Here is a 14,239-nt window from a genome sequence, read left to right as displayed (position 1 = left end):
TTTTTCCTTATTTTTTTTCCCTTATCACTGTTTTATGTCTTAGAGACATAGAAACACTAGAAGTCTAACAGGATGTGTCAAAATCCCAGTAAGAATCCACCTTTCTGGAGATGAAAGTATGATCTGTCCCAGTAAACTTGGGAACAACAGGATCCTCACAGAATTAGACCGTGCCTAGGAAACCATGCTTGTAAAATGATTATGCAGTTCAAGCTGACGCCATGGTGTAGCAGGCTGGCTCACTCTCTGTGGTACTGGCATCCCATATGGGCACTGGTTTGAATCCCAGAGGCTTCACTTGCAATCCAGCTAGCTGCCGCTGGCCTGGGGTGGGTGGGGAGAGCAGCTCCTGCACCCATGGAGAAGATTCAAAGGAAGCTCCTGGCTCTTGTCTTTGGATTGGCTCAGGTCTGGCTGTTGTTGCCATTTGGAGAGTGAACCAGCAGATAGAGGAGCTTTCTCTTGGTTTCTACTTCTCTCTGTGGCTCTGCCTTTCATATAAAAATAAAATAAATCTTTAAAAATGATTACACAAGGACCTGGTGGCGCGGCCTAGCGGCTAAAGTCCTCGCCTTGAAAGCCCCAGGATCCCATATGGGCGCCGGTTCTAATCCCGGCAGCTCCACTTCTCATCCAGCTCCCTGCTTGTGGCCTGGGAAAGCAGTTGAGGATGGTCCAATGCATTGGGACCCTGCACCCGCATGGGAGACCCGGAAGAGGTTCCAGGTTCCCGGCTTTGGATCGGCGCAGCACCGGCCCATTGCGGCTCACTTGGGGAATGAATCATCGGATGGAAGATCTTCCTCTCTGCCTCTCCTCCTCTGTGTATATCTGGCTGTAATAAAATGAATAAATCTTAAAAAAAATGATTACACAAATCATTACAGATAAGAGAGGATAGTTTCCTTGGTCTTTAGGGTTGGAAATTGTCTCTTTATATTTAGAGATTTAAGATGATTCAGATTAATCAGAAGTGTTATGTAGTGTCATTTAAGTGGCACAATTTCAATTGTTTTATCTCCTTACACTTGTGAACCAAACTGGTCATTTCTCTCACTATTTTTGAAAGTATTTATTGAATTACTTGGAACCAGGTGTTGTGGTAGGTGACTGGGATACAGAGCTGAAGAGTAGTTAGTGGTGATGGAGATGGAGTAACTGCACCATTTGTGTCTTCTATGCTAGCAAGAGGCTCAACTAGAGGTGAAGTCTTAACTTAGGCAAAGCAGAAGTAGCCACGTGAAGAGGATGTGTGCATAGGGTGGGGGGAAACAGCAGGCATACAGAGAGAATGAAATGCATGTGCACAATTTCATAGACAGTAGTGTAAATGTGCCTGTAATCTGCTAGTTCGTCAGAATGCCTGAAAACTCCCAAGAGCAAGGGGAGCAGCCTGTGGTGAGTTTTGACCAGTAGATGTCCCTCTTACTGTTTGGTTCCACTCTAGAGCCATCACTTGGTTATTTTGATATTTTAGTGTATTTTACCGAATTGATTCTTTAGTTAAAAATCAAGTATTTACCCATGAATCAACATATTTGGAAGTACGAACTAAAATTTTTGAATTGCTTAAGGGATTGAGGGAAATTCTAGATATAAAAACAGATGTTTTTAACGCTTAGATTAGGATATCAGGATGTCTAAGTGCTTGACCATTACTTTTAAGAGCCCCATACCAGTCTAACATAAGGGTTAGCTTAACAGACCTTAGAAACAATATTCAGGGTGAGACAAAAACATCAAAAGGCCTGGCTACTTGTATTTCACATGAAAGTTTCACCTTTCAGTCCAGGGTGTGATCTGTACCATGCAAACCAGGACAGGTCCAGAACAGCCAGTTCTTCAGGAGGGAAAAATCTCTTAATAGCATTCGTGCTCACAGAAACAAAAAAGATAACCAATTCTCCATGATGTCCATTAATCTATTTAAAATGAGAAATATAGCCGTCAACTGATAAACGATTACCGTGACTGACTTATGCATTCTGTTGCTCTAGGAAAATCTGTATGGAATTACAATTAAAATTTTGTTTTTCAGGGTTTGAAATTAGAAGTAGGAAAGTTGGGCAATCCTAATGGCCAATATCAGCAAGCCATGCTTGTTGTAGCCATCTCCATTCTCTTTGCAGGGATTTCTCATACAAGAAAATCCCAGTGTACTGAGCAGAAGCCATTCCTGAAACAGTAACATGAATTATAGACCAATATCATTTTTCCAGACAGTCTTGAGTGATTTATCTCTGTTAAGGTAGTGTTCTTTCCTCCAGAGGACTCTTGCTGTGACTTGCTGACTACTGTTTGTGATTGTACAGGGTCTGATTGGAAGCCAAAATGTTGACTAGGGTAAAGCTGTCCTCATGATAATAGCTTAGTTAATGTCACTAAGAGTGTCACATTGTGTTATAGAACACTCAAAACCAGTTGGAGGAATTGCCATAGAACTCCAAACTATGTCCATTCATTTGAAGGCCAGCAGGCCAGTCACTGATTTTGGAGAGGTAGAGAAAAATAGTGTTTTTTTTGTTTGTTTGTTTTTTGTTTTTTTTTTTGCAAGGGTCAGAGCAAAGAACCAGACAACTAATGATTAAGTCCTGGGATCCACAAGGATTCAAGGCATGAGTCTTATAAATCAAAGCTGGGGATGATCAGGGTGTGATAAGCTCATGTGTATGGTACACCATGCACAGGGCATTCATTTACTCAGTGTTAGGGGATAGGATATTTCTTTTGGAATGGCAAAGGTGGGCTGTAGCCGATTGAGTTAAGTGGTATGTTGGGCATTATTTTGTTTGGTATGGGCCTGTGAGTTTCTTCAGAGCTCCTGAAGTAGAGGCCAGCATTGATGTGTTAACTGCTGGGGCAATTCAAATCTTCACTCTGGGTTTCATTTCCAAGTTTTCCATTGTGTCATTTTGAAATTTAGTGAGTTAATCTCTACAGAGAACTAGAGGGGTGAGCCTTGTGACAGAGAGGGTATAGCCCCAGCCTGCAATACCAATATTCCATTTGGGCACTGATTGGTTCACTTCTACTCCATCTCCCTGGTAACATCCTGGGAAAGCAGTGGATGATGGTCCAAGTACTTGATCCCTGGAACCGATGAAGACCCAGATAAAGCTGCTGGCTCCTGGATTTGGCCTGGAACAGCCCTAGCCGTTGCAGCTATCTGGGAAATGAATCAGCAGATGGAAGATCTCTCTCTTTCTGTTTGTGTGTGTAACTCAAAATAAAAGAAAAGATGTTAGGGCTTGATTAAAAAAATCACAAACCGTGATCTGTTTCATTACCATGTTTTTCATGGGTTTCTTTCCACAACTAAATAGCCATGTTTCAGCACATAATTCATCCAACAACAATGCTTAGGGGTTATGAGATTTCCTGTTCTTGGAGGAGTTAGGAAAGATTTTAATAATTAAATGAAAAAAAAAACCTAATAGGGAAAAAAGGAAGCAGGCTGATGGTTGACTTTGAAGGAAGAAGAATGGTTAAGATCTGGGGGAAGAAGAGACTCAGGTAAGTCTGCAGTATAGTCTCTGCTCTTAGATGTCCAGTTCTCTGGGAAGGAAGATGGGATGGCAAAGACACAGCCCAGAGGCTGTGAGAATGACAATGAGACTCTTCCTCTAGGTCTAATGTTTGTTCTTTGTAATTCTAGTGCTCCTTTGTTTATGCTTCCTCAGCTGGACTTAATCTGTTCTTTTTTTGTCTGTAGTGGCATGGATGTTCACTATGCAGTTACCTTCAATGGTGAGGCCATCAGCAATACCACCTGGGAGCTCATCAGCCTTCACTCCAATAAGGTAGAAAACCATGGCCTTGTGGAGTTGGATGATAAGCCCACTGCTGTTTATACAATTAGCAACTTCAGAGATTATATTGCTGAAACACTGCACCAGAATTTTTTGCTGGGAAATTCCTCCTTGGATCCAGATCCCGATTCCCTTCAGCTTATTAGTGGTGAGTTTGATATCCATTGCAGTTTCAGTTTCCTTTCCAATGTTCTCTGGCTAAAAACTAATTTCCCTAAATATATGTGGTTCTGAACATTTTCTGGATTATATGAAGCAGTTTTGCTGTATTGTACTTTGAACAGAGTAATCAGGAGCTTTGTGGAAAGCTTATAGATGAATGTTAACCACATGGAGAGAGTAGGGAAAGTAGCAAGGTATTTACAAAGAAGAGCAAGGTAGAAGAAAAAGGAAAGCACTCTTCCATCGGGAAGTTTAAACAGAAGCAGGCCATAATCCTGCTTAGGTAATGATGACATAAATTGTCCAGAGGTTGATGTACTGGTAATAGCTTGAAAATCAGAAAGCATAAGCATGGGAACAGTTTAGGAAAGTAATGGTATGTTTTCATCAAAGAAATGATGGCAGAATACAGTTAGTTAGGGAGTTCTGGTTATGATCCTGAATGAATATGTGGATCTGGGATCATCAGGGAGAGGAAAACTGCTTTGGATCTGGAGGCTATTGTGTATTACAGCCAATCTGGGACTAAAATTTGCTAATGGTTTGGTGCGCAAGAGTTTAACTCATCAGGGACACAGTGTCCTGTCTAGCTACTTACTATTACACGTTTTTATCTCTAAATTATTCAGTCATTGGTGGTTAAGCTTTCAAAGTATTCAGTTTGTTCTATTTTACTAAAATAGCAGAGTGGGACTGGTGCCAGCTGCTAAAAAAGAAAATACACACGGGAAAGGTGAGAGATTTTAGCAATGTCTCCGTGAGCAAAAGGAAACTTCATCTGTTATTAAAAGAAAACTTTCTATAAATTAAATTTAGCAGAGTTTAATACAACGAAGAATAGTTGATGAGTTGAGAAGCCCCTAGAAGCCAATCAATTTCGATTCCAGAGCTACCAAGGGGCTGGGTAATATCTATAGGCAGAAATTGGCAAGTGACACACAAAGAGCTTGGTTTTTAGCTGTCCTGGTACATAAAATCCAACAATATCTTGGCTAAAAATATTGTTAATATTGTTATTTTTTTCAGTGAGAGGAGTTTTGCTTCCCCAACCTGAAGACCCTATTTTGAATAGACAAAGTCCAAGTCTGCAGGCACCATCTCCGACTTTGGTATGTTTCTATGTTTAATGGTTATGCCTAGAACCAGGCCATCAAGTTTCTCCCTTTTGCACCTTCATCTGCTTATTTTGGCATCATGAATTTCCCAGACTATTTCCATTTCAGGTATTCTCTTGCATCATCCCTGGAACATTACTCATAGCTGTCAGCTCATGAGTACCACGTGCTGGCTCAGAGCATTTAAGCCTTCTGCAATGGTTAAATCAGGGCTGTGTTTCCAAACTCCACACATGCTAGAAAACTTGTTTCTAGTACATACTTGTTTGGTAGCAACTAAGTGTGAATTGTTCTCCAAAAGTTATGGCAAATTGTGGTACAGAAATTTATTTCAAGGGTTAAATCGAAGAGACATGTGGGCACTAAAGCATACAGAACTTTTCATCTTCTGAAGATCAGTAAGAAATCCTCTAGTGTGAAGTTCTGTTCCATTGTGTCAGAAAGTGACCAGAGCTTGACCCTGACTGACCCTTTGATGAGACACAGCACTGACAAACCAGGTGTCTTGTTCATTTATGCTGCAGTGGTTCCATTTGCATTTAAGTTAACTTCTTACCTTGTCACTAATGATAATTCAGATATGCCAGCTAGCAATTTAAGGAGACGTTGGAATGGTAATGGGTGATGATGAGACATGAAAATGAGTGATTAAGAGTGTCTAATTCTTATTTGCTTTTTGTTCTGTTCTCTCCTTTCTTCTTTCTTTCCTTTCAACTATTAACAAAATTTGCTGTCTTATAGAAGTGAATTTTTGTTAAATAAGTTGATTTTTTAAAATTGTTTTAGAGGTGGGAGTGTTGGGATGTTGAATTTGATGCCTTTCTGGAATTCCAACTTGGAAAATCAGTTGTTTCTATAGCATTAGCAAATTTTTCAACTGGCATAGCAGTAGTAAAACTGGCCAGAATAATTTTAAACTTGTCAATACACTACGTTGAACTAAAGAAGAATTCATGAGTTGCATTTGCTGCTATGGTAACATTATTGATATAAAAATAAATGAAGTGCTATTCTTGGCATTAATGCATTCTTCACCTTTCAATAGGTGTAAGAAAGCTTCATCGCCATGAATTTTTTTGGGGAATGCCAATTTTTTTAAGCAGATAGTCTTCATGTTTTACTTGAAAAGTAAAATTGCTTACTTTCATATTTTATATTCATTTTGAGTTGATTTTTATAAAAATATTTATTGTTCTTTTACAAAAATGAAAACATCATTTAGTTATATAAGTATAATGAAATAATAAATATTGCTTTTTGCAAATTGCAAATTCTTTAAAAACTTAGCATCTTTTAAAATATATGTCAGTTTGATATATATGTCATCTCTGATGAAGCTAAATTTGTTTTTTTAGCTCTAAAAATTTTAAAATTTTAATTTTAAGTTTGTTTATAACAGAATCAGTATGATTTGCAGGTAGAGTTCTAAGAACAGGATACTTTTTCCTTTTTTACCTTTCTTTCCCATTCTTTGTCTTTTTTTTTAGTTTTTGAGATAAAATATTGTAAATTTATAATACAGTGAAAGGCTTAATATTTCATTGAATGAAAAGTTTTAGCAAGCAAAAAGCAAAAGACCTCAAAGCTAAATTCACTAAGCACAAACTAAATGAATTGTCACCTGCTTAGAGTTTAAAAAATGAAAAGCATCTTTGGAATTTGCTAGAAAATAAACATGCCTGACTCAGCTGAAAGCTTGTTAACTTTTATTATGATTTTGGATCATTAGGAAAAAAAATGAAATTTCTGATTTGATATCATCATTAATATCATAACTACATCTTTAAAAACAGAGGTACATTTTGAACAAATTGTCTTCTTGCCTTCTCCTAAGTATAAATATGTTTAGATACTAGAAAAATAATAAAAAAAAGGAATTTTCTTCCTATACAATCAGGCATTTGAACATTGGACAATGGGCTCCATCTCTCCTCCCCACCCCCGTCGGTGTTCATTTGGGCTTTGTGAAATGTGTTAACCCAACAGAGAAAGGACTGACAAGCCAGTTGGCTGTGGCTTTTTCTCTGGGAATCTTTTCTGCATTGGTGACAATACACTGGTAGAGATCTTTGAATAAATAACCATGTTATAGTGGGAAAAGCACTGGCACCAAGAAATCTGGAGATTAAGCTTTCATCTGATTTTTTTCTCTATTTTTTTGTGACCTCAGGAATTTTACTTCTATGAGCCTCATTTCCTTGTCTTTAGTAAGCATCATTGGTACTATAAATGATGGTACATTTTTACACCATGGCTCCTCCTTGATCTAAATAGTTAGCACTTACCCAAATGAACCTACTGATGGAGGTGTGGGTAGGGTTAAGGGAACAAAAAGTGATGTTGAGCTAGGCAGACAGCATAGAGGGACCATTATCAACTGTTGGATTCAAGGACAAAGGGAGGAAATGCTATTAGCAGAGTCCAGTGGAAGCCAGAACTGTACTGTGGAAGGACGCAGCTACTGCTTGAGACACAGAGTTGAGAGTAGGAGAAAGCAGGAAGAAAACCCTCAGCCTTTCACTCCTCCTGACTTGATCTGTTTGTGCCACCCATTGTCCAAACTCAGAAGACTGCTAGAAGGGAGTGGTATGATTCAGAGGGACCCACATTCCAGGGCAGATAGCAGAGAGAAGGATCTGGTTCGTGGTGGCAAATATAGAATAACCAACCTGAAAGCTCATTTGAAGCAGAAATTAATTAAAGAGCATGGACAAGACAGAAAATTATAATGTCACTGAGCTCCACAAATGAAAGGTTTAGTTGTTAATTTAAAGGAAGTTAAGCTGAAAATATCTTTTATTATAGCCAATGATCTGTTACTATCTCTCTTCTGTATTTGTACCTATAGGAAGAGACAAATTAGTGCATTCCTGGTGATTTCTTGCTTCTCAGTTCCTTTCTGATGATTTGGCTTGTGCAGTTCAGAGCTTCTTCACACAAGTTATTGAAGGAGAGGCAAGGGGCATTGTGTAGGCAAGGGGTAAAAGATTGATTAGACCATATGTTAGGTTGACTCCTCCATAGATTTTATTTCATGGCCAAAGTTTGAACTCTAATTACTAACTTTTAGTTTGTGTGCTTCTCCCCATCCCGCTTTTGCAGGTGAGTTTTGAGAGCTTGCTCTAGTTTTCCTCTGGGTTTTCTAATTGGTAGTTACAATTTGAGGTGAAGCTGATTCTACAGCCCATTTTGACTGGCTCTAACACCCCCTCTGCCCTCTTCTACCAGTGTTACGTTACCTCTTGTTCCAGTATAGACAGATAGGTGTATAGATAGAAAGGTGATATTTAAAGTAATTATTGTATGTTCATTTTATGTATGATATGATTTAGCCTTTTTTTCCCCATAGGATAATACCTTTCAAGCTGAATGGCCCTCAGCAGATGGATCCACAGCCAGCAGTATTTCACCACTTGATATCAGCTCTGGTCCTCCCTCAAGCACTGGCAGGGAACTCTCGTCAGAAAGTCCTTTGGGTGATTTAGTGTCTACACTCGATTTAGCCTTTCCCTCCAAGGTGGGCCTGGGTCCTTCCCAAGAGGCTTTAGAGGTTAGTGGCTTGACTCTCCATTCTGTCACCCCAGCAGTGCTTCCCACTGATGTGCCTGTGGCTGCTGAGGAGGGGACTTCTGGATCTCACTTAGTAGAAGATGGTGAGGAACTTGAATCATTTTCTATACTTTATTAAATCAGATGCCAAGGATTTTGAGGCGAGGAAGAGGTTATGGCTCAGACAAAAAGCATGATAGCTTTCATTAGGGGGAAAATACCTTGAGAAACTTGGGTGAGAAAGGAAAACACTCAGATTTAGTCACTTGGGATGGAGAACCCAAACAGGAAAATAATAAGAAATGAAGAATATGCAATTAAGTTATTACTACTACTATTTAGCAACTACTTTAATACTGGAGTGGTAAGCAAACAGTATCAAAAAAGATTATCCCAGCAGCTTTTGAATTTTTAAAAATTTTTTACAATACAGTTTCATAGGTTCAGGGATTTCCCTTCACCTTCCTTATTCTCCCTCTTCAATCTCCACTGACTTCCCCTGTATTGTTATAATAGTATAGTTCTTCAACAACAGTCACAGTCCATCATACTGCTATTTAAGTGTATCCTGACATTGCAAGTATAGATGATGATAGCAAGTCCATCATTCTGTTGTCAAGATATATTTAAGTTTGATTAGGAGTCCATCTTTTATTTTGGAGTAGAGGTGCATATTGTAATGTATCTTCACTTCTTGGTATGCTATTTTCCATTGTTCAATTCCTCTAGCTTTTAGTATGATTAATTGTGGAGGAGTCCAAACCTAATGATTGATGATCTTCTTTTTAAAGATTTATTCATTTTTATTGGAAAGTCAGATTTACAGTCAGAAGGAGAGATAGAAAGATCTTCTATCTGCTGGTTTACTCCCCAAGTAGTTGCAATGGCTGGAGCTCAGCCAATGCAAAGCCAGGGGCCAGGAACTTCTTCTGGGTCTCCCATGCGGGTGCAGGGTCCCAAGTTTTTGGGCCAGCTCCCTGCTTTCCCAGGTCACAAGTAGGGAGCTGGGTCGGAAGTGAAGCAGCCAGAATGTGAACCGGTGCCCATATGGGAACCTGGGCATGTAAAGCAAGTACTTTAGCCACTAGGCTACTATGCTGGGCCCGACTGGTGATCTTCTCAATGTTGTAGAGAAAAGGAAAGATTGATGTGACCAAGGATGGAGTTTACACATTAAAGGGAAAGATGAACAAAGATAGAAAAAGCCTAGGGTTTTGAGCATAGACTGAATATGAAGGATGATGAACCATAAAAATAATAGGGTGAATGGGAATTCAAAACCAACTACAGATCTAGAGAATTTTCTTCCCTAATTCCTGCTGGGTTGCTTTATTTATTTATTTATTTATTTATTTATTTATTTAATCAATCAATGGTATAAAAAAATCAAAGGATTGAAGATGAATTATTTAACTTGGTGATATTATTCTCATGAAGGGGACTATAGTCACAAATGATCATCCCACATCATGAACACATTATCAGGTCATTTTGTTGTTTGTTATGTATTGTAAAGTAATAGCCAACAATAGTTGCTGCTAACTTGATGAAAAAATCAGATTACTAGTTTTATTTGGAAAACTAGGGATATGTTTTGTACCATATTTAATGGAAAACTTTATTTTTAGGATTAGCTATTGGCTATTCTGTGGATCCATTGCCTTCAAGCTCATTGACTCAGCCTGTGCCAACAGAAACAGTACTGTCTGTGGAAGACTCTGGTATAATCTTAACAACCTCACCGCATTTGCTTTCTCCTGCCACATTAGATATTATTACTGAAGAAATAACTGTACCTTTTGTTTTGGATTCCCTGGACTTCCAAGTCAAAGATCAACTAGAAGTGAACACTTTGCTGCCAGAAACAGCCATGGAAAAAGAGTCCTTATTTGAAAGTGGCTTTAGTTCTGGGTCTGGGCAAATGGTGGATCTAATTACTTGGCCATGGAGTAAGATTTTATTAGAGAAGAGCACAGAACCATTGTCCAAATCATGGCTTGAAGAGAAGGATTCACTTTTGCCAGGTGGGGGTGTAGATGAGGAATTAGTCATAGGTGGTGAAATGAATTCTGCATATCAAATTATAGAGCATCCAGATTATGAGCAGGATGGTAGATCCACAGACTTTGCAGAAAAGCTTTATGGTGGACCTTCAGTGCCATTCAATGCAGAGACTGCAACGCAGCCTACATCTCTGATCATCTCTGAATACTCATCAGAGGCACCTGACACTGATTATTACTCAGCTTCGAAAGCTCCCCTTCTACTGGCGTCTGTAGCAATATCTTCTTCTATTGACCAACCATATCAAGATGATTTCCTAAAGGAGGAAATAGAACAAGCTACAAAGTCATCTGAACATGAAGAACTTGACAGCAAAGATTCAATGTTGTGGACTGCCTTGCCAGAATCAGAGACAGTTTGGGAAGGGACATCTTCGCTACGAAAATTGTCCAGAGACACATTGGCAAGGACACCACAGAGTACCGACAGACTCTGGTCTAAAGCTCCTATGACACAGTCTCCCAAATTGCCTCCAACCATGACCTCCATCCCACTGGAGGATGAAGTAATCGTGGGTGTACAGGACATTTCATTAGAGTTGGACCGGGTAGGCACGGATTACTATCAGCCTGAGCTAATTCAAGAGAAAAATGGCAAGGTTGGTAGTTACATGGAAATTTCTACAAATGTTCACGCCACAGAGATGGCTGTTGTAGCTCCATCCACTAATGGGGGTGACTCAAGCTATACCCAGACAGGAGGAGCTTTGGTGGTTTTCTTCAGCCTCCGAGTGACTAACATGATGTTTTCAGAAGACCTGTTTAATAAAAATTCTTTGGAGTATAAAGCCTTGGAGCAAAGATTCTTAGAGTTGGTAAGTATGAAAAGAGTTGGTGCTGGTGAGTAATCAGGTATGATCCATCCCTCTTCCAACACAGATGATGTGAGTCAAGGAAGGTGTGATCTGCTATGAACATTCATTGCCTATCACCTACCAAAGGTATAATAACCTAAGAATGGCAGGAAAACAATGACACAGGAAGTGGAAAAAATGACAGTGGCAACAAAATAATATGACAGATTATGATTGGAAAGCTGTATTACATGAATTCTTAGCAAATTGAGGCTACTTTTCATATTTTATTGTGAGACAAAGGGCGTTTTTGAGTACCTATAATGTCTTTATGCATGTAAGCTAGGTGTGTTAAACTGAGTTTCATGGGGCTTTTTGGATACCACTATGAAAGTCTCATGGTATTTATACTTTTAGATCACTCCTGATATATGATTTGGTTAATTAGCAATCTAAATGTGTACAGTCTACAGTATGGAAAAAGTTGAAGAGAAATTCATTCTTGTTTTTGACATGTATTGAACAAAATGCAGAATGCTATCAATAAATTTTCTGCTTTCTGTGTATTGTAGCTGGTTCCCTATCTCCAGTCAAACCTCACAGGGTTCCAGAACTTGGAAATCCTGAACTTCAGAAATGGCAGCATTGTGGTGAACAGCCGAATGAAGTTTGCAGAGTCAGTCCCTCCTAATGTCAACAATGCTGTGTACTTGATTCTGGAAGACTTTTGTACCACTGCTTACCAAACCATGAACTTGGCTATTGATAAATACTCCCTTGATGTGGAATCAGGTAATGATATTGCCTGCTTGGTGGAGTACAGTGATTATTCTTGTGGATTTTTCCCCTCATTGATGCAAGGGCAATCTAGTACATGTGTGTGTGGCAGGGGTAGGGGATGAGGGTGGTGGTGGAAGAACTGCTATTCCAAATACATTTTTCATATCTTGATAATTAATAAAATATTTATTCTAGAGGCATCATTATTACAGCATCTTTTCTAAAGGATGGTCTGTCACGCTTTACTGGCTTACTTCCTATTCACTCTGATTCTTTCACTCACCTACTGAATGTCTTATTACTATGTCTGTACTACCAAGTCCAGCAGATGTGGACTCTCTTCTGTATTATTTTCCTAAGTACTGAATCTATTCCTTTCTTAGCTTGCCATCAAACATACCACCGTATGAACTCTAAAAATTGCTTAAACTCTTTTTAAATAAGATTTATTTTATTTTTATTACAAAGTCAGACATACAGAGAGGAGGAGAGACAGAGAGGAATATTTTCCATCCGATGAGTCACTCCCCAAGTGAGCGCAACAGCTGGTGCTGTGCCGATCCAAAGCCAGGAGCCAGGAGCTTCCTCCTGGTCTCCCACATGGGTGCAGGGTCCCAAAGCATTGGGCTCCTCAACTGCTTTCCCAGGCCACAAGCAGGGAGCTGGATGGGAAGTGGGGTTGCCGGGATGAGAACTGGCGCCCATATGGGATCCCGGGGCTTTCAAGGTGAGGACTTTAGCCACTGGGCCACGGTGCTGGGCCCTAAACTCTTATTCTCTGTATCTCTACTGCTACCCTCTGTCCAAATCATCATTTGAGTTTTCCCACATTCTTTTTATTCCTTCTAATCTTTTTTGAGTCAGTAGCCTCCGTGTTCTTTCTAAATCATCTATCAGACTATTTCTCTTTGTAGTTTGAAATAATTAATTGGCTACCCAGCTTAATAACCATAAGACCTGGTCTCCATTATCTTCTCATATTTTCCAAAGAAAATAAGTTTGTTTTAGTTTTTCAAATAAAAATAACCTATTTTAAGTTTTTATTTGAAACTATTATATGTATTCAGAAAAATAGAATTTAGTAATCACAAATAGATATGACAGTTTCTAACATTTTGCATCTTTGCTTCAGATGTAAAAATTATATACACATTTAAATATATATATACACACTGCTTTTTAAAAAGCAGAGTAAGTATATAACATGTGGAATTTATGACATAGACTCTAAGATAAGGACAGAAGGATGATTTATTACATTAGGGATAGAATTCAACGAAACTTGTTCTTTCCTTAAAGCCTTTGCATGTATTTTCCCCTAGGTCTGAGACTTCCCTCTTGGGTGCTTCCTACTTACCTATTCTGGCTCATTTAATTCACTTCCTTAATACTGTTACTGACTTATAATCCAGATTGGTCTTTCCTGTTAGTCTTTTTCAAAAGCAAACCATGTTTCTTTTTTTATGTGGAGTCTTTTTTTTTTTTTACCATTGTAATAATGTGAATTTTTGTAGTTTCTTAGTTGTTATTTTTGTCTTATTATTGTTAAACTCCTCCTAGCCAGAACTCAGCACAGAACCTTGACTTAATAGATTCTAAAAGACACTTGGAATTGATGAAGTCAAATTGCTTTTATTTGGAAGACTTAGACACAGAGAATTTTGGTTCTTTCCTCACACCAGGGGACAGAGGTTTTGAGTAGGAATCAGGTGTGATGTCTGGGTTCCTATTTATCCAGTGCTTTTTACTTTCATATTTGTTTGAAGGACAGCGTTATTTTTCAACTAGGAAAGAGGCAAACATTCTTTCCTTTAAAATCCTTGAAGGACTATCATTCATTGAATGTGAGGAAAATGATTTAGTTAATCTGTACATATCCAGACCTCTTCCCACTTGAGTTATTTAAGGCAAATGCACTTTGTCATATGGTGTAGTGGAAGAAACAATTAATTATAATTTGGCCTGCT

At 38.8% G+C, this 14,239-nt stretch overlaps 1 protein-coding gene across 1 annotated transcript in view; it reads left to right on the top strand.

Moving 5' to 3' along the window:
* IMPG2 (interphotoreceptor matrix proteoglycan 2) overlaps positions 1-14,239 on the top strand; it is a 54,001-nt gene that overhangs the window by 28,438 nt on the left and 11,324 nt on the right. Inside the window, exons 10-14 of the mRNA XM_058661812.1 lie at positions 3,713-3,957; positions 4,998-5,080; positions 8,436-8,739; positions 10,264-11,513; positions 12,065-12,284. Of these exons, the coding sequence (XP_058517795.1) occupies positions 3,713-3,957; positions 4,998-5,080; positions 8,436-8,739; positions 10,264-11,513; positions 12,065-12,284 (2,102 nt within the window). The remainder of the gene's footprint in view (positions 1-3,712; positions 3,958-4,997; positions 5,081-8,435; positions 8,740-10,263; positions 11,514-12,064; positions 12,285-14,239) is intronic.

This window comes from Ochotona princeps, chromosome 3 (genome assembly GCF_030435755.1).
Source record: "Ochotona princeps isolate mOchPri1 chromosome 3, mOchPri1.hap1, whole genome shotgun sequence".
Taxonomy (NCBI): domain Eukaryota; kingdom Metazoa; phylum Chordata; class Mammalia; order Lagomorpha; family Ochotonidae; genus Ochotona; species Ochotona princeps.
The sequence above is the reverse complement of the archived record's forward strand: the minus strand, read 5'-3'. Positions and strand labels throughout refer to the sequence as shown.